Here is a 26,417-nt window from a genome sequence, read left to right as displayed (position 1 = left end):
ACTTCCCAAGCGCTTAGTACAGTGCTCTGCACATAGTAAGCGCTCAATAAATACGATTGATGATGATGATGAACGTACAAATGTTATGCTATACATATGCCCCCTCGTCCCCCTCTCCATCCCCCGCTTCTTACCTCCTTCCCTTCCCCACAGCACCTGTAGATATGTATATATGTTTGTACATATTTATTACTCTACTTATTTTATTTGTACCTATCTATTCTATTTATTTTATTTTGTTAGTATGTTTGGTTTTGTTCTCTGTCCCCCCCTTTTAGACTGTGAGCCCACTGTTGGGTAGGGACTGTCTATGTTGCCAATTTGTACTTCCCAAGCGCTTAGTACAGTGCTCTGCACATAGTAAGTGCTCAATAAATACGATTGATGATGATGATGATATGTATATGCATACAATATACACATATATAGGCGGAGGCAGGATTTGAACCCATAACCTCTGACTCCAAATCCCGGGCTCTTTCCACCGACCCACGCTGCTTCTCTGTTGCCACATATATAGATGTATAGATATACGTATATATTGGCAGAGCTGGGATTTGAACATACAAATGTTATATTATACACCCATTACCTCGGGGAGGAGACATTCCACGAGTTCACCGCGATGGGCCGAGCCCACCGCCGCGGCAGATTCTCCGCCAGAAACATCGCAGCCTTCGTCAGTCAGGCCGGGAGACTTGGAGGGTGAATTTGGCTTTAGAAATGGGAAATTCAGACACGAGCCGATTCTAATACTGCCGCTCAGCGAGGGATCTTCGAAATAGCGAGCCGGGTAAGGGGGCCCGGCCCTTTGAGTCCTGCTGCCCCCCAGCCCCCGGTGACCAACTGATCCCAGGCCCCCCGGCAGCCACGAACTTGGGGCAAGGACACCTTATCAGAACCAAAGTTCAAGGAATTCCATCCCTCCCACGCTCCCGGGAACGGGACGAATGTGGCAGGGAGAGCAGAGGCGGCAGAAACCGTGCCGACTGGTCAGGATCTGGGGCACGGGATCGAGAAGGGTTGTTGGGGCTTCTTCTTTTCCCATCATATTTAATCATTATTAAATTATAATTTAATTTATTATATTTAATAATCATTATTATTGTGGTATTTGTTAAGCGCTATGTGCCAGGCACTGTAATAATAATAATGATGATGATGGCATTTGTTAAGCACTTACTATGTGCAAAGTGCTGGGGGGGGATACAAGGTGATCAAGTTGTCCCACGGGGGGCTCACAGTCTTAATCCCCATTTTCCAGATGAGGTAACCGAGGCGCAGAGAAGTGAAGTGACTTGCCCAAGGTCACACAGCAGACTTGGGGTGGAGCGGGGATTCGAACCCACGACCTCTGACACCAAAGCCCAGGCTCTTCCCACTGAGCCACGCTGCTGTACTAAGCACTGGAGTGGATACAAGCAAATCACGTTGGACGCAGTCCCTGTTCTACATAAATAATAGTAATAAATAATAATAATGGCATTTATTGAGCGCTTACTAGGTGCAAAGCACTGTTCTAAGCGCTGGGGAGGTTCCAAGGTGATCAGGTTGTCCCACGTGGGGGGCTCACAGTCTTAACCCCCATTTTACAGATGAGGGAACTGAGGCACAGAGAAGTGAAGTGACTTGCCCAAAGTCACACAGCTGACAACTGGCGGAGCCGGGACTTGAACCCGTGACCTCTGACTCCAAAGCCCGGGCTCTTTCCACCGAGCCACGCTGCTTCTCTAGGGCTTCTACATAGGGCTCACAGTCTCAATCCCCTTCTTACAGATGAGGTAACTGAGGCAAAGGGAAATAAAGTGTCTAGCCCAAGGTCACAGCAGACATTTGGTGCACAATGCTTACTTTGTGCAAAGCATTCATTCATTCATTCAATCGTATTTATTGAGCGCTTACTGTGCGCAGAGCACTGTACCACATGCTTGGGGGAGTACAAATCAGCAAGAAGGGGCTCCCTAAGGGAGATGAGGTTGGTGGGCGAGAATGGAAAATTCTCAGCTCCTCGAGGGCTGCCATCACGTCGGCGAACTGTGATACTTTTCCAAGTGCTCAGTGTGGCACTCTGCCCAGAGTTGGGCGCTCAGTACATAATAATAATAACGATAATAATAATAATAATAATAATGGCATTTATTAAGTGCTTACTATGTGCAAAGCGTGGCTCAGTGGAAAGAGCCCTGGCTTTGGAGTCAGAGTTCATGGGTTCTAATCCCGGCTCTGCCACTTGTCGGCTGTGTGACTTTGGGCAAGTCACGTCACTTCTCTGGGCCTCAGTTTACCTCAACATATTTATTACTCTATTTATTTTACTTGTACATCTCTATCCTATTTATTTTGTTGGTATGTTTGGTTTTGTTCTCTGTCTCCCCCTTTTTTAGACTGTGAGCCCACTGTTGGGTAGGGACTGTCTCTATGTGTTGCCAATTTGTACTTCCCAAGTGCTTAGTACAGTGCTCTGCACATAGTAAGCGCTCAATAAATACGATTGAAGATGATGATGATGATGATGGGGATGAAGACTGTGAGCCCCCCGTGGGACAACCTGATCACCTTGTAACCTCCCTAGCGCTTAGAACAGTGCTTTGCACATAGTAAGTGCTTAATAAATGCCATTATTATTATTATTATTCTAAGCGCAGTTCGTACTATCGGTTGATGAGAATGAGCCCAGGAAAGTGGAAATCTGCAAAGCGAGGTGGCATTGGTCGAAAGAAGCAGTGTGGCCCAATGGATAGAGACCAGACCTGGAAATCAGAAGGATGTGGCTTCTAACCCCAGCTCCGCCACTTGCCCGCTGTGTGACCCTGGGCCAGTCACTTCACCGGGCCTTAGTTCGCCCATCTATAAAATGGGCATTAGGACTGTGAACCCCAAGCGCGACGTGAACCGTGTCCAACCCCACGAGCTTGTATCTACCGCGGCGCTTAGTACAGTGCCCGGCCCGTCGTCAGCGCTTTAATACCGTTTTAAACGCCATGCTTCTCTTCGCCATGAGAAGCAGCGTGGCTCGGTGGAAAGGGCCCGGGTTTTGGAGTCAGAGGCCGTGGGTTCAAATCCCCGCTCTGCCGCCTGTCAGCTGTGTGACTTTGTGCCAGTCACTTCACTTCTCTGGGCCTCAGGGACCTCATCTGAAATGCGGATGAAGACTGTGAGGCCCTGTGGGGCAACCTGATCATCTCGTAACCTCCCCCAGCGCATAGAACAGTGCTTTGCACATAGTAAGTGCTTAATAAACGCCATCATTATTATTATTATTTTAGGATAAAGAGGCACAGAACTGGCCGGCAGCAACAAGGAAGGGTTTCAGAAAGAAGTGCCATCTCTGGGGATGCTCAACTGGTCAGGGGGTTCGGCTCGGCTCCCGCCTGAGCAGAGCTCTGACTTCTTCCTCTCCGCTCACCCGCCACGAGGCCGGACATCCCGCCCGCAGCCGGTCCATCTGGAGACAAAGCAATAAAAAGACTTGGCTTTTAGTGTGCAAAATACCCTACATTTAATGGAATTCACGCTTAGCCTTTCAGATGAGTCCACCTGCCAGCCGGCGAGGGACTGGGTCAGTTAATACGCACCCGTCCCCCGCGGGGGCTGGGCTCCGGATTCCGAGATCCCCACTGATTGTCAGAGTCCCTTAGACGGTTCGAGAAATTACACGTACGACTTGTCAGAGCCCCTTAGTTCGAGAAATGACACCTACGACCCGGCACACCTGCCCACCGTTCCAGCGGTGACACCAGTCTCCCGGCCCGGGCCCCGCGGCGGGAAGCTCCCGTTTCTGGAATGATCGGTCACGATACAGTGGAACGACGCCCATCCGTTGCATTCTTAAAAGCGAGTGTTGAGGTAGACAGTCTCTCCTTGGACTTAAAAACAACGAAGGTACAAAAACGCTGAGTGGGGGGCGGGCGAGGGTGTGTGCGCGTCTCTTTCGAGGAGATTCACGGCAGTCGCAACGACCTTCGGCACAAAGCTCATAAAACAGTACGTTCGTCGGCTATTTACAGGTCTCTGTTCTCACGGAACCCCGCGAAGTCGCGATAAATTAGGTCTGAGCAGGATCTGCGCTCGGCGGGCCGCTCGGGGTCGGTTCTATGATCAGCCTCGGCTCCAGGATGCCTTCCCAGCGCTTGGTTATCTGGCGGGGGTGGGGCGGGAAAGAAACGGATTTTAGTGAGGGGCAAATTGGCAACTAGGCGTCCGCGTTTCGCTTCAGATTTAAATACGCAAAGCTCTAAAAATTTAGGGCCGGGTCCTGGCACTGCCTAATCGGGGAGCAACGCTTTCCGTTTTGAACGGCTGTTCCCACAGACTGGTGTGTCCTCTCACTAAAACACACCTTGCTTTCCACTCCTTCATTCAATCAGTCGTCCCCCTCTCCATCCCCCCCATCTTACCTCCTTCCCTTCCCCACAGCACCTGTATATATGTTTGTACATATTTATTACTCTATTTATTTATTTAATTTGTACATATCGATTCTATTTATTTAATTTTGTCAGTATGTTTGGTTTTGTTCTCTGTCTCCCCCTTTTAGACTGTGAGCCCACTGCTGGGTAGGGACTGTCTCTGTATGTTGCCAATTTGTACTTCCCAAGCGCTTAGTACAGTGCTCTGCACATAGTAAGCGCTCAATAAATACGATTGATGATGATGATGATGATTTATTGAGCGCTTACTGTGTGCACAGCACTGAACTGAGCACTCACAGTCTAGAAGGGGGGAGACAGATATCAGAACAAGTAGACGGGCATCAATGAGAAGCAGCGTGGCTCAGTGGAAAGAGCACGGGCTTTGGAGTCAGGGGTCATGGGTTCGAATCCCGACTCCACCACATGTCTGCTGTGTGACCTTGGGCAAGTCACTTAACTTCTCTGAGCCTCAGTTACCTCATCTGCAAAATGGGGATTAAGACTTGTGAACCCCACATGGGACAACCTGATCACTTTGTACCCCCCCCCCGCGCTTAGAACAGTGCTTTGCACATAGTAAGCGCTGAACAAATGCCAACATTATTATTACCATCAATAGCATCAATATAAACAGAATTATCATCATCATCAATCGCATTTATTGAGCGCTTACTATGTGCAGAGCACTGTACTAAGCACTTGGGAAGTACAAATTGGCAACATATAGAGACAGTCCCTACCCAACAGTGGGCTCACAGTCTAAAAGGGGGAGACAGAGAACAAAACCAAACATACTAACAAAATAAAATAGAATAGATATGTACAAGTAAAATAAATAGAGTAATAAATATGTACAAACATATATACATATATACAGGTGCTGCGGGGAAGGGAAGGAGGTAAGAAGGGGGGGATGGAGATACATATATATATACATACACACATCAGAACAAGTAAAACAGGCATTAATAGAAATAGAATTATAGATATGTACATAGATACACAAGTGCTGTGGGGAGAGGAGAGAGCAGAGGGAGTGAATCGGAGCAATGGGGAGAGGAGGGGGAGCTGAGGAAAAGAGGGACTTAGCCTGGGAAGTGGGAAGGTGAAGGGCTTCGGTAGGGCTTTTTGGGATGGAGGGGTGATTGGCGGATTTGAGGAAGGAGGGCATTCCATGTCAGAGGTCGGAGGTGGGCCACGGATCGCTGGCAGGACAGGTGGGAACAAGGCCCAGTGACATTAGCGGCACCAGAGGAGCGGAGTGTGCGGGCTGGGAGGTAGAAGGAGAGAAGGGAGGTGAGGTATATAGGTATAAACAGAATTAGAGATATATATATATATATACACACATCAGAACAAGTAAAACAGGCATTAATAGAAACAGAATTATAGATATGTACATAGATACACAAGTGCTGTGGGGTGGGGAGAGGAGAGAGCATATATACCTGTATATATATCTGTATATATGTTTGTACATATTTATTACTCTATTTATTTATTTATTTTACTTGTACATATCTATTCTATTTATTTTATTTTGTCAGTATGTTTGGTTTTGTTCTCCGTCTCCCCCTTTTAGACTGTGAGCCCACTGTTGGGTAGGGACTGTCTCTACACGTTGCCAACTTGGACTTCCCAAGCGCTTAGTACAGTGCTCTGCACATAGTAAGTGCTCAATAAATACGATTGATGATGATGATGAGGATGAGGTAGGAGGAGGCAAGGGGATAGAAAGCTTTGAAGCCAACAGCGAGGAGTTTTTGCTTGATATGGGGGGTGATGGGCAACCACTGGAGATTTTTAAAGGGGGTGGGTGACGTGCCCAGAAGGTTTTACTCACCCCTCTCCACCCCGCTGAATGTGCCCCTTCCCCTTGCATGGCCCACCCTCCCCCTAAGACCGAACCACGGGCCTCCCCACCAACTCCGTCATCATCATCATCATCATCATCAATCGTATTTATTGAGCGCTTACTATGTGCAGAGCACTGGACTAAGCGCTTGGGAAGTACAAATTGGCAACACACAGAGACCGTCCCTACCCAACAGTGGGCTCACAGTCTAAAAGGGGGAGACGGAGAACAAAACCAAACATACTGACAAAATAAAATAAATAGAATAGATATGTACAAGTAAAATAAATAAATAAATAAATAGAGTAATAAATATGTACAAACATATATACATATATACAGATATATGTACAGGTATATATGCTGTCTCCTCTCCCCACCCCACAGCACTTGTGTATCTATGTACATGTCTATAATTCTATTTCTATTAATGCCTGTTTTACTTGTTCTGATGTGTGTATATATAGATATATAGATATATATATATATATAATTCTGTTTATACCTATACTGTGGGCTCACAGTCTAATAGGGGGAGACAGAGAACAAAACCAAACATACCAACAAGATAAAATAAATAGGATAGATATGTACAAGCAGAATAAATAAATAAATAAATAGAGTAGGTTGACACTCCTCAATCACTCCCTCCTTCATCAAAATATCCCGTCAGCCAGCTTTGGCACTGAGCCCCTTTGGGGTTTGCTTATTTCTTTTTGGCACACTCAATCAATCAATCAATCAATCGTATTTATTGAGCACTATGTGCAGAGCGCTGGACTAAGCGCTTGGGAAGTACAAATTGGCAACACACAGAGACCGTCCCTACCCAACAGTGGGCTCACAGTCTAAAAGGGGGAGACAGAGAACAGAACCAAACATACCAACAAAATAAAATAAATAGGATAGAAATGTACAAGTAAAATAAATAAATAAATAGAGTAATAAATATGTACAACCATATATACAGGTGCTGTGGGGAAGGGAAGGAGGTAAGACGGGGGGATGGAGAGGGGGACGAGGGGTTTACTGGTTTTCACTGAACGTAAGCCTGCCTTTCCCACAAAGACCGGCCTGGCTCAGCGGAAAGAGCCTGGGCTTGGGAGTCAGAGGTCATGGGTTCTAATCCCGGCTCAGCCAGTTGTCAGCTGTGTGACTTTGGGCAAGTCACTTCACTCCTCTGTGCCCGTTACCTCATCTGTAAAATGGGGATGAAGACTGTGAGCCCCCCATGGGGCAATCTGATCACCTTGTATTCTCATCATCAATCGTATTTATTGAGCGCTTACTGTGTGCAGAGCACTGGACTAAGCGCTTGGGAAGTACAAATTGGCAACATATAGAGACGGTCCCTACCCAACAGTGGGCTCACAGTCTAAAAGGGGGAGACAGAGAACAAAACCAAACATACTAACAAAATAAAATAAATACAATAGATATGTACAAATAAATTAGAGTAAAAAAAAAAATATGTACAAACATATATACATATATACAGGTGCTGTGGGGAAGGGAGGGAGGTAAGATGGGGGGGTGGAGAGGGGGACGAGGGGGAGAGGAAGGAAGGAAGGAAGCACTTCTCCCCAGTGCTTAGAACAGTGCTTTGCACATAGTAAGCGCGTACCAAATGCCATCCTTATTAAAAAGACCGTAAACTCTTAAAGGGCAGGCACTGATTTCCTTCCGCTCCCACTACTGTAAATAAACAGTACCATAAGCCTGCCTCTCCAGATAGACTGAAAGCTCCCAGATGTCTGCTTCACGTACACTCGCTCACAAATTTAGTGCAATGCTCGGCACACAGTAAGTAGACTGTAAGCTCTCAGAACAGCAATCAAGCCTTCTGCTGTTTTCTCCCAAGCGCTTAGTACAGGCTCTAAACACAGTAGGTGTTCAAGCCATACTCCTAATCAACCGATCCTCGGCTCCGGGCAGAGGCTGGGGTGCATTCGGGCGCTTGCAGAGGGTTGCCGATGGCTGGGATTCAAAGACTCTCAAGGGACTCGTGCAAAGTGTGACTGATAAAGTGAAAATCCAAAAACCAACGCAAGCGCGCACACACTCACAAAAAAAAAAAACCGCCCCCCAAAAAACTATGGTGCCAAAAATGGTTTTCAATAAGAAGATGGGACCAATTATTTAAACGCAGGGAAGCAGCATGCCCAGTGGATAGCACACCGGCCTTGGACTCGGAAGGACCTGAGTTCCAGTCCCAGCACTACCACTAGTCTGCCGTGTGACCGTGGGCAAGTCAATCAATCAATCAATCAATCAATCATATTTATTGAGCGCTTACTATGTGCAGAGCACTGTACTAAGCGCTTGGGAAGTACAAATTGGCATCACATAGAGACAGTCCCTACCCAACAGTGGGCTCACAGTCTAAAAGGGGGAGACAGAGAACAGAACCAAACATACCAACGAAATAAAATAAGTAGGATAGAAATGTACAAGTAAAATAAATAAATAAATAAATAAACAGAGAAATAAATATGTACAACCATATATACATATATACAGGTGCTGTGGGGAAGGGAAGGAGGTAAGACGGGGGGATGGAGAGTCGCTTCACTTCCCTCATCTGTAAAAATGGGGATTAAGACTGGGCCCCATGTGGGGTAGGGACTGTGTCCAGCTTGATTAGCTTGTACCTACCCCAGTCCTTAGAACAGTGTCTGGTACATAGTAAGCGCTTAACAAATACCATTAAAAATAAGTACGAAAAACTCTAGAGGAGAAAAAAAATAAAACAAGCGCTTCACTTTTAAATTATTCAAAATTCTGCGTCCGGCCTGATTTTCCCTGTATCTACCTCAGCATTTAGCACGGCGCTTGGCATCGAGAAACCCCTAATCAACTCCACAGTTATTATGGAGCGCGAGCTGTACGTTTGAAAACACACGGACCTCAGAAACCTGATGCTCGGCATGGCCGTTCTCCTCTCCTTGGCCAAGGGCAGAGCTAGAGGATTCTGGCCATTTCCACGCCAGGCTAAGCCACGGCAACAGGCATCCAGTGGTACTACAGAGACGGACGTACCCTTTGGTCCTGGGACACGGCGTATTCCACTACCTCGGTTCCATTTTCGTTCTGGTAGACCAGATCAAACTTCCCGGGTTCCTTGGCCACTAAAACCAGGAAGAAAACGTTTCTAGTGGGTCCAAGTCACCCCGTCCCCTCCACCCCTGCGGTGGACTCTTCGTGTCACCCGTCTGGCCCTCCACGAGGGCCAACCCAGAGCGGCCACTCACCTGGGGACGAGGACAGGACCTCGATGTCGATCTCGCTGGAATCTGGGTTGTAGCTTACGATTCTTCCCTCCTTCCAAAACAGAAACCGCCCGCCCAGTCACCGTCCGGTCCAGCCCGTGAATGCAATAGCGCAACTGTCTCCGCATGACCCGACTTGCGCAAGGGGAGGTCAGTTACACCCCGGGGTCACTGGCCCCCCGAGACCCTGGCAAGGCCAGCTCCAAGCTGGAGCCAGAGCCTGGGGCTCAAGTCCCATCATTCACTCATTCAATCGTATTTATTGAGCGCTTACTGTGTGCAGAGCGCTGTATTAAGCGCTTGGGAAGTACAAGTTGGCATCTTACCTCCTTCCCTTCCCCACAGCACCTGTATATATGTTTGTACATATTTATTACTCTATTTATTTATTTATTTATTTTTCTTGTACATATCTATTCTATTTTATTTTGTTAGTATATTTGGTTTTGTCTCCCCCTTTTAGACTGTGAGCCCACTATTGGGTAGGGACTGTCTCTCTATGTTGCCAATTTGTACTTCCCAAAGTACAGTGCTCTGCACACAGTAAGCGCTCAAAAAATATGATTGATGATGATGATGATGATGATATAGAGATGGTCCCTACCCAACAGTGGGCTCACAGTCTAGAAGGGGGAGACAGACAACAAAACAAATTAACAAAATAAAATAAAATATAATATAATAAAAACAATAAACCATCCTCTCCCATGGCCTCAAACTGATCTGGGTCACCGGATTCGGGAGGCTCTCAGGACTTTGCAAAATCCAGGTTCTTTTCAAAAGAAAACAACCCGGCCACATCCCCGTAGCACTCCCTAAAGCCAAGGAACCATTCATTCATTCAATCGTATTTACTGAACACTTACTGTGTGCAGAGCACTGTACTAAGCGCTTGGGAAGTACCAGGTCTTGTTTCTATAAGACCCGTCCGAGTACATAGCAGGTGAAAACATAAATGCTGCTGCGGACAATAATTCTCCATCGGAAATCCCATGGCGATTCACACTTTGGTACTAATCAATCAATCGTATTTATTGAGCGCTTACTGTGTGCAGAGCACTGTACTAAGCGCTTGGGAAGTACAAGTTGGCAACATATAGAGACAGTCCCGACCCAACAGTGGGCTCACAGTCTAAAAGGCTCACAGTCTAAAAGTGACCGTCCCGAGCCTGAATTCCCAATTTAAACTATTGACGGGAAAACCCGGCTAGCTTGGATTCTTTTCCTGTAACCCCGGCAGGAAAAATTAGGTGGAACATTGTCTTTTCCTTTTGAAGAGCTTGTCCTAGACTGACAAGCCCTTGAGGGCAGAAATGGTGTCAATCCCCTGTATTGTACTCTCCCAAGTGCTCAGCACAGTGCTCTGCACAAAGCCCTCAGGAAAAAAAAAATGCACCAACTCACTAATCTTCAAGAAACCCATTTTTTTTTTTTTTGACAGGATGCTTTCATTGACAGCGAGTTTGCTTTCGTGTTTTCCACTTGATCCCTCCATCCCAATGGCCAGCGTGGCAACCCAAGAGCTCGGGGGTGGCCACAAATGCAGTGTGAGGAGGAAGGCCAAGCACGTGAACGTCACGAGCCCACTCTCCCTCAAACATACCTTGAAACTGGAGACCGCAGGAGTGTAGTTCTCAGTCAGCTCTAAAACCTACCAAGGGACAACAGGACAAAAGTGTTTTACGGAGGGAAAGGAGTGTCCTCCGCTCAGAACCACCAGAGAGGAAGCAGACCGATGTAGACAGCAGTTGAAGGGCCTGGATAAGATGGAGCTGCCCAAAAACCCTGGGCGCATTGGTTCACGTTAAGCAGCTAACCCGTCCTCAACCACCTGTCAGCTGTGTGACTTCGGGCAAGTCACTTCACTTCTCTGCGCCTCATCTGGAAAATGGGGATGAAGACTGTGAGCCCCCGGTTGGGACAACCCGATCACCTTGTAACCTCCCCAACGCCTAGAACAGTGCTTTGCACAGAGTAAGCGCTTAAGAAATGCCATTATTAACCGTCCAGCGTCTGAAGGGGCGGGCCCAGTGGCAGACTGAGGGCAGACAAATGGTCTCCCTCAGAGGGCACTCCAAGGCCCAGAGAGGGGAGAAGGGGATGGGGCTGCTTTGGGAAATGTGCCAAGCACTGCATTCCCTCCTCGTCCCCTGCCTTCCTGCTGGAGAACTGAGAGGGGCAGCCGCCACGGAGCCCCACGCGGCCCCGGGATCTCCGGCTTCATCCCGTCCCGACACGGTCCGGCACCGAGGGGTCCCGAAGAAGGAACAAGTGATACGGTCGGATGGTGACTCCCCCACTCATTAGTCTCAGCGGTGGGAGCGGTGTGGCTGCAAACCCCACTGACACACGACAGCACCCCCGACCCGGGGGGCTCAGGGTCCCGCCCAGCTTGGAGCCACCCTCCCCCCGTATGCCGCCCTCGACCGCAGGCAGTGGCCAGGACGGCTGCAAGCCGCTCGGGAAAACAGCATTCAACACCAACAAGTGGGGCTCGCGTGGTCTGAGGCGCTGCCCTTACCTTAAAGGCGATCTTGGTCCCGACCTGCGGAGGAACGGAGCCCAGCAGGGGCAGGACGCTGTAGTCCCGTCGGGGAGCCTCCACTGCGTTCTGCTGGGAGACAAGGAAAAACTTCACTGGCCCCAAACCCCGGCGGTGACCGAACCCAGAACCGTCAAGGTCTCCGGAGTACTTTCCCCACTTCGCAGAGGGAAACTGTGGCTATAGGACGCGGTGTGGCCTAATGGAAAGATTATTTGGGGCTCCCAGTTCTAATCCCAGCTCTGTCACCGGCCTGCCGAGTGGCCTAGAGAAAGTCACTTAACCCCTCTGGGCCTCGATTCCCTCATCTGTAAAATAGGGACAAAATACCAGTTTCCCCTCTCCCTCAGACTGTGAACCCTTGTGTAGGACAGGGACTGTGTATGACACGGCTCGGCACATAGTAAATGCTTAACAAATACCACCATCATCATCTGATGCTCCTGTATCCAGCCAAGTGAACAGCACAGTGCTTGCCATATGGTAAATAATGAATACTATAGTAAGAGAGAAGCTGTTTCCTGACTTGAAACCAAACCAAATCTACCCTAACATAAAACTCTGATCTCACCGACTGACCACCGACTCCTGTGGCCCGGTGGCTCTCAACTTCGACACCCTAAGGAGCAGGCAGGCGGGGCTGGTAATGGCTAGCGGGCCAAAGAGGCTATCTCGCAGCAGGGCCAAGGGTCATGACTTGGACTGAGGGCAGGGCCGTGTCGCCTAACTGTACCGTACCCTTCCAAGTGCTCGGTACCGTGCCCTGCGTACAGCAGATGACCGTTTTGATTGAGAGCTTGAATCTTATGCCACCGCCCCATCCTGCAGACCGCTAACCACCGAACCTCCCTATGTACTGGCCTCAACCACGGCTGGGCCCATCTGAGGTCTGGTTTGGGGGAAGGAGGAAAGGGAGGGAGGCTGTGATTTCACCTGCTAAAGCGGCACCCTGGCTACAGCTTGGTTTGCCGTCTGGGAACCGGGTGTCAACCCCCTAGTCCGGGCCCAGCCTCAGGGGTGCCCGGCAAAGGGCCCAGGACCCCACCCGCGGGTCGGCGGGTGACCACCGAGGATAGAGCCCCCGAGAAACAGCGATAAGGACAACACCCTTCCGTCCGAGAGACAGGCCGGAGGGAGACCGGCCGACCCACCTGGATCACAATGGAGCTGTTGGCGGCCACCTCGGTCAGCTGTTGCTGTTTCTGCGACTCAGCTCCGCCGCCGGGAAAGCCCCGGTAGCCCTCCCCCCGGCCCCGGCCTCGGCTCATCCCGCGAAACCCCCGGTCCCGGGCCCCTCTCCAAGGGAAGAGGTCCTCCCCCCTCGCTCGACCCCGGCCCAGACCGCCGAGGCCGGGGGCCGGGCCAGGTGGCCGCCTGGCACAGTAGCCCACCCCGAGCGGATCGGGTCCGCCGGCAAACCGGGCGCTCTCCGGGGGCGCCGGACTGTGCCGGTCCGCATCGGGCGAGGGGCTCGCCTCCTCAGGGGGGCCCTGAGAGAGGGCGGCGCCGGCCGGGGCCGCCTGGGGACTCTTCCGCTTCTTCCCTTCCGAGCCAGAGTCGGAGGCTCCGATTCCTCGGGCCCGGGCGGATCTGCTGCCGCTCCCGCCGGCCTTCTCCGCCCCGGGACCGGGCTCGGGGGGCCGGGCCTGCCCACGCTTCGGGGTCGGGGCGGCGGGCTGCTCCGGGCCTTTCTGGCCCTCGGGGCCGCCCTCGTCAGACGACGAGTCGGAGGAATCCGATCCCGACGACGAGCCGGAGGAGGAGTCGGGAGAGGGCTTGGCGGGGCAGCGCTTCCCCAGCTTCTTCTTGGCCGCGGCAGGGGGGTGCCCTTTCAGGAGCCCGCTGACCCCGGCGGGGAGAGGCACCGTCTTCTTCTGTCGTTTGCCTTTTCCCTCCGCCTCCGCCTCCTTCTCCTTCCCCAATTTCCTCTTGTTCTGTTCCCTACCGCCGGCTCGGCCCTCATCTCCCGCAGTGCCATTCTGTCCCCTCCTCTCCCTCCTCTCTTTCTGTCTGAGTTTCTTCCTTGGGCCCGGGTCGTCGACGGGTTTCCCCTCGGAGGGGCCGGGACAGCCACCCGGGCCTTTCAAGCGCTTCGCTCTGTTCTGGTCTTCTGCACCTTCCTCCGATTCCTCTTCCTCCAACCTGGACCGGTGCCGTTTCTTTGTCTTTTTGGCCGGATGCCGGAAACCGTTGCTGACAGCCAGGGAACCCTCGGCGACTTCCACTTCTTCCAGTTTAACTCTGTGAAAGGGAGGAGGAGAATCCGCAGATCAGTGACGGGCGCGGGGGAATTCCCGCCTACCTCTCTTGCCTCCTCTTCAAAGGCAGGTACCTACCTACCCCTTCCCAGGAAGCAACGTGGCTTAGTGGAAAGACCCAGGGCTTGGGAGTCAGAGGACGTGGGTTCTAATCCCGGCCCCTCCGCTCATCTCCTGTGTGACTTTGGGCAAGCCGCTTAACTTCTCTGTGCCTCAGTTCCCCTATCTGTAAAATGGGGATTAAAACTGTGAGCCCCACGTGGGACAAGATTACCTCGTCAATACCCCAGCGCTTAAAACAGTGCTTGGAACACAGTAAGCGCATAACGAACACCATAGTTATTATTATTATTATTATTAACACAGAACTGCACATGTTGGGGATCAGTCCTTATTGACTTGACAGACACATGTCAATCTCTGTTATTCTTAGCTCTATCAAGACACAGAGGCAGCGGTGAAAAGCAGGGTAACTTGGTAGATAGAGTACAGACTTGTAAATCAGAAGAACCTGGGGTCTAATCCCTGCTCTACCACTTGTCTAATCTTGGGCAAATCACCTAACATCTCTGTGCTTCAGTCAATCAATGGTATTTATTGGGAGAGGACAGCTTTACTGGGAGAGGACAATTTATTTATTGGGAGAGGACAAATCAATGTATTTATTGGGAGAGGACAATTTATTGGGAGAGGACCGCTTGGGAGACGACAACCCAACAGAGTTGGGAGACACATTCCCTGCCCACAGAGAGCTTACAGTCTTTAGGAGGGAGACATACCAACATAGGGAAACCTCCCAAACAAACACACGCCCAGATACAACACCCAGCCGTTGCTGCACACTCACACAAACGTTAACACCCACCCAGATGCCCACTCCATACAAATGAGGAAGGCAGAAGGAGAGAAGCAGAGTTGGAGGAGACGAGCCCTAGAGAGAGGGTGAGAGCAAGACACTTCGTCTCCGACTCTTTATCATCCTGATCATCATCACCGATAACGTTCACTGAGAGCCAGCTGTGTCCGGAGCAGCGTATTATGTACTTGGGAACAAAGAGATTCGATTTCCAGCCCCCCTCACAAAGGATGGGGACCGTGTCCCATCTGATTCTCCCGGAACTACCCCAGCGCTGGGCACACGGTAAGCGCTTTCACAGATACCACGGGGGTCAGCAGTCCGAACAATGTGCCTCCAGGAGCTGACGATTCTGTAGAATCCCTCTCAATCCCTCTCCCACAAGACGGAGAGGAATGGAGACAGCTAAGCCTGCTTTTCTCGCCATCCAGCTGGGCCCGGCAGCTCACCAGGCTACTCCACGCCATTAGTAGTCGAAGAACCTGTGTGTTTTAGAATTGACTTACCAGATATGCCGACCTGTGTTTTGAGCCAAAGACTCGCATGAACATGTTACTCAAACCAGCTGCACAATATCACAGCTTGCGTTCGTAGAGGAAAGGAAGATTTTCCTCAGACTAACACTCAGTGGGATTTGGGCCCTCAGTTATCTGATCTGTAACCTGGGGATTAAGACTGTGAGCCCCATGTGGGACACAAAATCTGTCCAACCTGAGTAACTGAACTTTGTGTAGTGCCTGGCACATAGTAAGAACTTAAATACCATTAAAGAAAGTGTGTGCGTTTTTTTGTTGGGTTTTTTTTTTAGTGGGGGGGGGGGGGAGTGGCTGGGACTGGGAGTGAGGAGATCCCCCAACCTGCTTAGTGACCATAGGCAAGTCACTTCACCTATCTGTGCCTCCATTCCATCACCCCTTTTAGACTGTGAGCCCACTGTTGGGTAGGGACTGTCTCTATATGTTGCCAACTTGGACTTCCCAAGCGCTTAGTACAGTGCTCTGCACACAGTAAGCACTCAATAAATACGACTGATTGAATGATCACCTGTAAAATAAAGAATACCTACTCTTCCTCTCAGACTCTAAGCCCTTGAGAGGGGCAGGGACCTTGTCCAATTTGATTATCGGCACCTGACCCGGGGTTTAGCATAATGCTCCGAACATAGTAAAGGTCTAATAAATACCACCGTTTGTGGTATTTGTGCAAAGCTTTGCATTTAATGCTGGGGAAAGGTAGAAGGATGTGGTCTTCAGCCCATGGGGAGCTCACAATCTGAAAGAGGGATGGAAGGGATAATAAACTGCCAGGCCCAATAGAGCAAAAAGCATTTCATAGCTCCTTCCTCTGAACTGCTTCCCCCCCCCTTTTTTTTTCATGGTATTTGTTAAGCGCTTCCTATGTGCCAGGCACTGTTCTAGGTGCTAGGGTAGATGCAAGGTAATCAGGTTGGCCACAGTCCATGTCCCACACAGGGCTCACAGCCTTAATCACCATTTTTCAGATGAGGTAACTGAGGCTCAGAGAAGGGACTTGCCCCAAGTCACAATGCGGATAAGACTCCCAGGCCTGGGCTTTTTCCAGGAGGCCACGCTGCTTCTCTCTATGGTGCAAACCGTCTCTAACAGTGTACCCCCCCTCTCTGTGTCGATCTCTGCCCTCCTGGAGGCAGGTTAGGGTCCACAGACTACCTCTCCCCGCCTGTTTGGGGCTGCTGATGACTTGTTGCCAACTTGTACTTCCCAATCAATCAATCAATCGTATTTATTGAGCGCTTACTATGTGCAGAGCACTGGACTAAGCGCTTGGGAAGTACAAATTGGCAACACATAGAGACAGTCCCTACCCAACAGTGGGCTCACAGTCTAAAAGGGGGAGACGGAGAACAAAACCAAACATACCAACAAAGTAAAATAAATAGGATAGAAATGTACAGGTAGAATAAATAAATAAATAAATAAATAGAGTAATAAATATGTGCAACCATATATACATATATACAGGTGCTGTGGGGAAGGGAAGGAGGTAAGATTCCCAAGCGCTTAGTACAGTGCTCTGCACACAGTAAGCGCTCAATAAATACTACTGATTGATTGATTGGGGGGCGGGAGGGGGGGGGCACCTGGTGCTGTTTGGCCTTGGGAAGTAGGGCTGGAGGGAGATCCTGCCACACTGCCTGGCCTGCCTGCGGGCCTGCTAAACATGCTTCGTGGCCTCCGGGCACATCATCACCTGGGCCTCTTGGCTTTAAAACTCTCCATCACCTCGCCCCCTCCCTTCTATTCTCCATCCCCGCCCCCACACTCTGCTCCTCTGGTGCCGCTAACCGTTTTTTTTTTTTTAATGGCATTTATTAAGCGCTTACTATGTGCAAAGCACCGTTCAAAGCGCTGGGGAGGTTGCAGGGTGATCAGGTTGTCCCACATGGGGCTCACGGTCTTAATCCCCACTTTACAGATGAGGTAACTGAGGCCCAGAGAAGTGACTTGCCCAGTCACCCAGCGGACAATTGGAGGAGCCAGGATTTGAACCCATGACCTCTTGACTCCAGAGCCCAGGCTCTTTCCACTGAGCCACGCTGCTTCTCTAACCTTCTCACTGTGCCTCCATCTCGCCTGTCTCGTCGCCCACCATTAGCCCACGTCCTTCATCTGTGGTCAAGCCTTAACCCAGCTTATCATATAAGTGCTTAGTAAATAGCGTCATCATTAGTAGTAGTAGTAGTAGTAATAGTAGTAGTATTACTGTCACTATGCATACTAATTAGCTCATGTATGTGCATTATTTTCACTGAACATGTACACCGATTAGCTGTGTTACCTCCTTTCCCTCCCCACAGCACCTGTATATATGTATATATATGTTTGTGCGTATTTATTACTCTATTTATTTTATTTGTACATATTTATTCTATTTATTTTATTTTGTTCACATGTTTTGTTTTGTTGTCTGTCTCCCCCTTCTAGACTGTGAGCCCGCTGTTGGGTAGGGACCGTCTCGATATGTTGCCAACTTGTACTTCCCAAGTGCTTAGTACAGTGCTCTGCACACAGTAAGCACTCAATAAATACGATTGAATGAATGAATCACCGACTGCCACCCCTAGTCTTGGGGCCCCAAATTATTAGCAACCCCTGGCAAAAATGAATTACTGACCCCTGCCCGCAGCCTTGAGGCCCCGAATTCCCAGCACCCTTGACAGCAGTGAATTAGAGCTGAGCTGAGAAGCAGCGTGGTTCAGTGGAAAGAGCCCGGGCTATAATAATAATAATAACAATAATAATAATGATAGCATTTATTAAGCGCTTACTATGTACAAAGTACTGTTCTAAGCGCTGGGGAGGTTACAAGGTGATCAGGTTGTCCCGGGGGGGGGCTCACAGTCTTTATCCCCATTTTACAGTTGAGGGAACTGAGGCCCAGAGAAGTGAAGTGACTTGCCCAACGTCACACAGCTGACAAGTGGCGGAGCCGGGATTCGAACCCATGACCTCTGACTCCAAAACCCGGGCTCTTTCCACTGAGCCACGCTGCTTCCTATGGAGTCAGTGGTCATGGGTTCAAATCCCCGCTCCGCCAATTGTCAGCTGTGTGACTTTGGGCAAGTCGCTTCACTTCTCTGGGCCTCAGTTACCACATCTGTAAAATGGGGATTGACTGTGAGCCCCCTGTGGGACAAACTGATCACCTTGTAACCTCCCCGGCGCTTAGAACAGTGCTTTGCACATAGTAAGCACTTAATAAATGCCATCATTATCATTATTATTATTACTGGACGCAGCCCGTGGCCTTGAAACTCAACACCTGCGTTCGCTGAAGACTTCTTGAGCCAAAGAGTGTCCGCTGGATGACCCAAAGCGATGATGAAGGAGCCACCTGTCCACTACACCACGCTGCTTCTATACCTTCTATGCAATACCTTGCCAGCTTAAGTAGCAGGGAATAGTGGCTACAGCCCGGGCCTGGGAGACAGAGGGCCATGGGTTCTCCACCACTTGCCTGCTGTGTGACCTTAGGCAAGTCACTTCCCTTCTCTGGGCCTCAGTTCCCTCATCTGTCAGATGGGGACAAAGACCATGAGCCCCACGTGGGACACGGATTGTATTCAACCCGATTTGCTTGTATCTATCCCTGTGCTTAGTCCAGGGCCTGGCCCATAGTAAGCGCTTAAATACCACAATAATAATAATAATGATTATTATTAATATTGTACATGGGGCTGGCCTGGCAGAGACATACACGCCCATCCAACTGGAATAGCCGCCCCTGCCCATCGCCCCAACTCGCTCCTTTTGCTCTGCCCCCACACCCCGCTCCACAGCACTTGTGCGTATATGTACGTATACCTATAATTGTATTTATTTGTAACAATGCCTGCTTACTGCCTGAGAAGCAGCGTGGCACTGTGGAAAGAGCCCGGGCTTTGGAGTCAGAGGTCATGGGTTCAAATCCCGGCTCCGCCACTTGTCAGCTGTGTGACTTTGGGCAAGTCACTTCACTTTTCTGGGCCTCTTGTACTTCCCCGGCGCTCAGTACAGTGCTCTGCACACAGTAAGTGCTCAATAAATACGACTGATTGATTGGGCCTCTGTTGCCTCATCTGTGAAATGGGGGTGAAGACTGTGAGCCCCCCCCCCCCCGATGGGGCAACCTCCCCAGCGCTTAGAACGGTGCCTGGCACATAGTAAGCGCTTAATAAATGCCGTCATCATTATTACTATTATAATTATTATTAAAGGCGATTGAATGAATGAAAGAACGATGCAAGAGGCAGGCGCGCGCCCCCTCCCGGTTGCGGCTGGGAATGGCGCATGCGCGCGCGCCCCCTTCCGGGCGCGGCTGGGAATGGCGCATGCGCGCGCGCCCCCTGCCGGCCCCCCGCGCCGGCGCTTAACAAATACCATCATTATCATTATTAAAACGTAGGGACCGTCTCTATATGTCGCCAACTTGTACTTCCCAGGCGCTCAGTACAGTGCTCTGCACACAGTAAGCGCTCAATAAATACGACTGATTGATTGGACCTCAGGTGCCTCATCTGTCAAATCCATCAATCAATCGTATTTATTGAGTGCTTACTATGTGCAGAGCACTGTACTAAGCGCTTGGGAAGTACAAATTGGCATCACATAGAGACAGTCCCTACCCAACAGTGGGCTCACAGTCTAAAAGGGGGAGACAGAGAACAGAACCAAACATACCAACAAAATAAAATAAGTAGGATAGAAATGTACAAGTAAAATAAATAAATAAATAAATAAATAGAGTAATAAATATGTACAACCATATATACATATATACAGGTGCTGTGGGGAAGGGAAGGAGGTAAGACGGGGGGATGGAGAGGGGGACGAGGGGGAGAGGAAAGAAGGGGCTCAGTCTGGGAAGGCCTCCTGGAGGAGGTGAGCTCTCAGCAGGGCCTTGAAGGGAGGAAGAGAGCTAGCTTGGCGGATGGGCAGAGGGAGGGCATTCCAGGCCCGGGGGAGGACGTGGGCCGGGGGTCGATGGCGGGACAGGCGAGAGCGAGGTACAGTGAGGAGATTAGCGGTGGAGGAGCGGAGGGCGCGGGCTGGGCAGTAGAAGGAGAGAAGGGAGGTGAGGTAGGAGGGGGCGAGGGGATGGACAGCCTTGAAGCCCAGGGTGAGGAGTTTCTGCCTGATGCGCAGATTGATCGGTAGCCATTGGAGGTTTTTGAGGAGGGGAGTAATATGTCCAGAGCGTTTCTGGACAAAGACAATCCGGGCAGCAGCATGAAGTATGGATTGAAGTGGAGAGAGACACGAGGATGGGAGATCAGAGAGAAGGCTGGTGCAGTAGTCCAGACGGGATAGGATGAGAGCTTGAATGAGCAGGGTAGCGGTTTGGATGGAGAGGAAAGGGCGGATCTTGGCAATGTTGCGGAGCTGAGACCGGCAGGTTTTGGTGATGGCTTGGATGTGAGGGGTGACTGAGAGAGCGGAGTCGAGGATGACACCAAGGTTGCGGGCTTGTGAGACGGGAAGGATGGTAGTGCCGTCAACAGAGAGGGGAAAGTCAGGGAGAGGACAAGGTTTGGGAGGGAAGACAAGGAGCTCAGTCTTCGACATGTTGAGCTTTAGGTGGCGGGCGGACATCCAGATGGAGATGTCCTGAAGGCAGGAGGAGATGCGAGCCTGGAGGGAGGGGGAGAGAGCAGGGGCAGAGATGGAGATCTGGGTGTCATCAGCGTAGAGATGATAGTTGAAGCCGTGGGAGCGAATGAGGTCACCAAGGGAGTGGGTGTAGATTGAGAACAGAAGGGGACCAAGCACTGAACCTTGGGGAACCCCCACAGTAAGAGGATGGGAGGGGGAGGAGGAGCCTGAAAAAGAGACTGAGAAAGAACGACCGGAGAGATAAGAGGAGAACCAGGAGAGGACGGAGTCTGTGAAGCCAAGGTCAGATAACGTGTTGAGGAGAAGGGGGTGGGCCACAGTGTCAAAGGCAGCTGAGAGGTCGAGGAGGATTAGGACAGAGTATGAGCCGTTGGATTTGGCAAGCAGGAGGTCATTGGTGACCTTTGAGAGGGCAGATTCCGTGGAATGTAGGGGACGGAAGCCAGACTGGAGGGGGTCGGGGAGAGAGTTGTTGTTGAGGAATTCGAGGCAGCGCGTGTAGACAACTCGTTCAAGGAGTCAAATGGGGCTGAAGACTGTGAGCCCCCCCCCCCCCGTGGGGCAATCAATCAATCGTATTTACTGAGCGCTTACTGTGTGCAGGGCACTGTACTAAGAGCTTGGGAAGTCCAAGTTGGCAACATCTAGGGACAGTCCCTACCCAACAGTGGGCTCACAGTCTAAAAGGGGGAGACAGAGAACAAAACCAAACATACTAACAAAATAAAATAAATAGAATAGATACGTACAAGTAAAATAAACAGAGTAATAAATGTGTACAAATATATATACATATATACAGGTACTGTGGGGAAGGGAAGGAAGTAAGATGGGGAAGATGGAGAGGGGGACGGGGGGGGGAGAGGAAGGGACTCCTTCCCAGGCACTCAGTACAGTGCTCTGCACACAGTAAACGCTCAATAAATACGATTGATGATTGACTGGGCCTCAGTTGCCTCATCTGTCAAATGGGGCTGAATCAATCAATCAATCGTATTTATTGAGCGCTTACTGCGTGCAGAGCACTGTACTAAGCGCTTGGGAAGTACAAGTGAGCCCCGCCCCGTGGGGCAACCTCCCCAGCGCTTAGAACGGTGCTTGGCACACAGTAAGCGCTTAATAAATGCCATCATCATTATTATTATTAATAATAATAATAATAATTTACTTGTACATATCTATTCTATTTATTTTATTTTGTTAGCATGTTTGGTTTTGTTCTCTGTCTCCCCCTTTTAGACTGTGGGCCCACTGTTGGGTAGGGACCGTCTCCCTATGTTGCCAACTTGTACTTCCCCAGCGCTTAGCACAGCGCTCTGCACACAGTAAGCGCTCAATAAATACGATTGATGATGATGATGATTAAAGGCGACTGAATGAATGAATGAACGATGCCAGAGGCAGGAGAGCGCCCCCTCGCGGGCGCGGCTGGGGACGGCGCATGCGCGCGCGGCCCCCGCGTCCGTCGCGTCCCCGCGCGCGCGCGCGCCCCCTGGCGTCCGGCCGGCGCGCCCACCTGAGGCAGTCGTTGTCGCGCACGAGGCGCGCGCTCTCGGCGGGCGGCAGCAGCCCCCCGTCCAGGTAGAGGCCCAGGGCTGCGCCGGCGCTGAAGCCGAAGCGGTGGCGGATGAGGCTGGCCAGGTCGGTGACCACCCGGCACTGGCCCAGGTCCGCCAGCAGCCACGACACGGAGCAGCGCGGGGCCGCCGGCGGCGGGTAGTCGAACAGGAGGCGCAGCCGCACCGTCTCGCCACCGCCGCCGCCGCCGGCAGCCATCTTGTCCCCCCCCCCCACCCGCGGACACCGAGACGCCGGGCTAGAGCGGCCCGCGCCGCCGGGGACCAGCCTCGGGCGGCGCCCCCTGCCGGCGGCCCAGGGAACTTCAGGCGAAACCCCCCAGCCGGGCTCGGGCGGCGCCCCCTGCCGGCGGCCCGGGGAACTTCAGGCGCCCCCTCCCAGCCGGGCTCGGGCGGCGCCCCCTGCCGGCGGCCTGGGTAACTTCAGGCGCCTCCCCCAGCCGGGCTTCAGCGGCCCAGCCTCGGGCGGCGCCCCCTATCGGCGTCCCGGGTAACTTCAGGCGCCCCCTCCAGCCGGACTCGGGCGGCGCCCCCTGCCGGCGGCCCGGGGAACTTCAGGCGAACCCTCCCAGCCGGGTTCGGGAGGCGCCCCCTGCCGGCGGCCTAGGGAACTCCAGGCGCCTTCCCCAGCAGGGCTTCAGCGGCCCAGCCTCGGGCGGCGCCCCCTTGTCGGCGGCCCGGGGAACTTCAGGCGCCCCCCCCCCTCCGCTGGGCTCGGGCGGCGCCCCCTGCCGGCGGCCTGGGTAACTTCAGGCGCCTCCCCCAGCCGGGCTCCAGCGGCCCAGCCTCGGGCGGCGCCCCCTTGTCGGCGGCCCGGGGAACTTCAGGCGCCCCCTCCAGCCGGACTCGGGCGGCGCCCCCTGCCGCCGGCCCGGGGAACTTCAGGCGCCCCCTCCCAGCCGGGTTCGGGTGGCGCCCCTGCCGGCGGCCTAGGGAACTTCAGGCGCCTTCCCCAGCCGGGCTCCAGCGGCCCAGCCTCGGGCGGCGGCCCCTGCCGGCGGCCCGGGGAACTTCAGGCGCCCCTCCCCCCCCGCCGGGCTCATCATCATCATCATCATCATCAATCGTATTTATTGAGCGCTTACTGTGTGCAGAGCACTGTACTAAGCGCTTGGGAAGTCCAAGTTGGCAACATATAGAGACGGTCCCTACCCAACAGTGGGCTCACAGTCTAAAAGGGGGAGACGGAGAACAAAACCAAACATACTAACAAAATAAAATAAATAGAATAGATATGTACAGGTAAAATAAGCAGAGTAACAAATATGTACAAACACATATATATATATATATACAGGTGCTGTGGGGAAGGGAAGGAGGTAAGATGGGGGGATTGAGGGGGAGAGGGGCTCGGGCGGCGCCCCCTGTCGGCGGTCCGGGGAACCTCAGGCGCCTCCCGCTAGCCGGGCTCCAGCGGCGCAGCCTCGGGCGGCGCCCCCTTGTGGGCGGCCCGGGGAACTTCAGGCGCCCCCTCCAGCCGGGTTCGGGCGGCGCCCCCTGCCGCCGGCCCGGGGAACTTCAGGCGCCCCCTCCAGCCGGGTTCGGGCGGCGCCCCCTGCCGGCGGCCTAGGGAACTTCAGGGTCCTTCCCCAGCAGGGCTCCAGCGTCCCAGCCTCGGGCGGCGCCCCCTGCCGGCGGCCCGGGGAACTTCAGGCGCCCCCCCCCCCCGCCGCCGGGCTCATCATCATCATCATCATCAATCGTATTTATTGAGCGCTTTCTGTGTGCAGAGCACTGTACTAAGCGCTTGGGAAGTCCAAGTTGGCAACATATAGAGACAGTCCCTACCCAACAGTGGGCTCACAGTCTAAAAGGGGGAGACGGAGAACGAAACCAAACTTACTAACAAAATAAAATAAATAGAATAGATATGTACAGGTAAAATAAGCAGAGTAACAAATATGTACAAACATATATACATATATACAGGTGCTGTGGGGAAGGGAAGGAGGTAAGATGGGGGGATGAGGGGGAGAGGGGCTCGGGCGGCGCCCCCTGCCGGCGGCCCGGGGAACTTCAGGCGCCCCCCCCCCCAGCCGGGCTCGGGCGGCGCCCCCTGCCGGCGGCCCGGGGAACTTCAGGGCCCCCAGCCGGGCTCAGGCGGCGCCCCCTGCCGGCGGCCCGGTGAACTTCGGGCGCCTTCCTCCAGCTGGCCGCGAGGGGGCGGAAGGGAGAGCCCGTGTGGGAATAAAAATAATAATCATGATCATGGCATTTGTTAAGCGCTTAATCATCATCGTCATCATTCATTCAGTCGTATTTATTGAGCGCTGACTGTGTGCAGAGCACCGGACTAAGCGCTTGGGAAGTACAAGTTCATTCATTCATTCAATCGTATCTATTGATAATGATAATGGCGCTTAATTTGTTAAGCGCTTAATCATCATCATCATCATTCATTCAGTCGTATTTATTGAGCGCTTACTGTGTACAGAGCACCGCACTAAGCGCTTGGGAAGTACAAGTTCATTCATTCAATCGTATCTATTGAGCGCTGATTGTGTGCAGAGTACCGTACTAAGCGCTTAGGAAGTACAAGTTCATTCATTTATTCAATCGTATTTATTGAGCGCTGACTGTGTGCAGAGCACCGTACTAAGCGCTTGGGATGTACAAGTTCATTCATTGATTCATCCATTCAATCATTTATTGAGCGCTGACTGTGTGCAGAGTACCGGACTAAGCGTTTGGGAAGTACAAGTTCATTCATTCATTCATTCAATCGTATTTATTGAGCACTTACTGTGTGCAGAGCACCGTACTAAATGCTTGGGAAGTCCAAGTTGGCAACATCTAGAGACGGTCCCTACCCAACAGTGGGCTCACAGTCTAGAAGGGAATAAAAATAATAATGATAATAATAATAATAATGGCATTTCATTCATTCATTCAATCGTATTTATTAAGCGCTTACTGTGTGCAGAGCACTGTACTAAGCGCGCTTGGGAAGTACAAGTTGGCAACATCTAGAGACAGTCCCTACCCAACAGTGGGCTCACAGTCTAGAATGCGGAGACAGAGAACAAAACAAAACATATTAACAAAATAAAATAAATAGAAACGTGTACAAATAAAATAAAATAGAGTAATAAATCCGTACAAACATATATCCATATATACAGGTGCTGCGGGGAGACAAAGGAGGTAAGGCGGGAGGGATGGGGAGGAGGAGGAGGGGGAGTGGAAGGAGGGGGCTCAGTCTGGGAAGGCCTCCTGGAGGAGGTGAGCTCTCAGTAGGGCTTTTGTTAAGCGCTTAATCATCATCATCATCAGAGAAGCAGCTCATTCATTCAACCGTATTTATTGAGCGCTTACTGTGTGCAGAGAGCTGGGTGTGGGGGGGATAATAATAATAATAATGATGGCATTTATTAAGCGCTTACTATGTGCAAAGCACTGTTCAAAGTGCTAGGGAGGTTACAAGGTGATCAGGTTGTCCCATGGGGGCTCACAGTCTTCATCCCTATTTTAATAATAATGATGATGGCATTTATTAAGCGCTTACTATATGCAAAGC

General features: G+C 51.5%; 2 protein-coding genes across 3 annotated transcripts in view; both read right to left on the bottom strand.

Moving 5' to 3' along the window:
• TRIM25 (tripartite motif containing 25) overlaps positions 1 to 3,425 on the bottom strand; it is a 33,650-nt gene extending 30,225 nt beyond the window's left edge. Inside the window, exons 1-2 of the mRNA XM_038757150.1 lie at positions 3,407 to 3,425; positions 593 to 774 (exon numbers count right to left, since the gene is read on the bottom strand). Coding sequence (XP_038613078.1) covers positions 593 to 774; positions 3,407 to 3,425 — 201 coding nt within the window. The remainder of the gene's footprint in view (positions 1 to 592; positions 775 to 3,406) is intronic.
• Positions 3,426 to 3,474: 49 nt separating this feature from the next.
• On the bottom strand, positions 3,475 to 23,102 carry COIL (coilin). Of its 2 annotated transcripts, none has more exons than XM_038757513.1 (7): positions 22,840 to 23,102; positions 13,230 to 14,319; positions 12,058 to 12,150; positions 11,140 to 11,187; positions 9,519 to 9,588; positions 9,307 to 9,395; positions 3,475 to 4,138 (listed from the first exon to the last, which is right to left on the bottom strand). In XM_038757513.1, exons 1-7 carry the CDS (start codon positions 23,097 to 23,099, stop codon positions 4,046 to 4,048), a joined length of 1,743 nt encoding a protein of 580 aa, XP_038613441.1. In that variant the 5' UTR covers positions 23,100 to 23,102; the 3' UTR covers positions 3,475 to 4,045. The 2 variants fall into 2 exon arrangements, with proteins under 2 accessions (XP_038613441.1, XP_038613442.1); XM_038757514.1 differs by having other exon boundaries at positions 12,058 to 12,147.
• Between the last annotated feature and the right edge of the window lie 3,315 nt (positions 23,103 to 26,417).

Source organism: Tachyglossus aculeatus, chromosome 15 (assembly GCF_015852505.1).
Source record: "Tachyglossus aculeatus isolate mTacAcu1 chromosome 15, mTacAcu1.pri, whole genome shotgun sequence".
NCBI lineage: Eukaryota > Metazoa > Chordata > Mammalia > Monotremata > Tachyglossidae > Tachyglossus > Tachyglossus aculeatus.
This window is presented reverse-complemented; position numbering and strand designations above follow the sequence as displayed.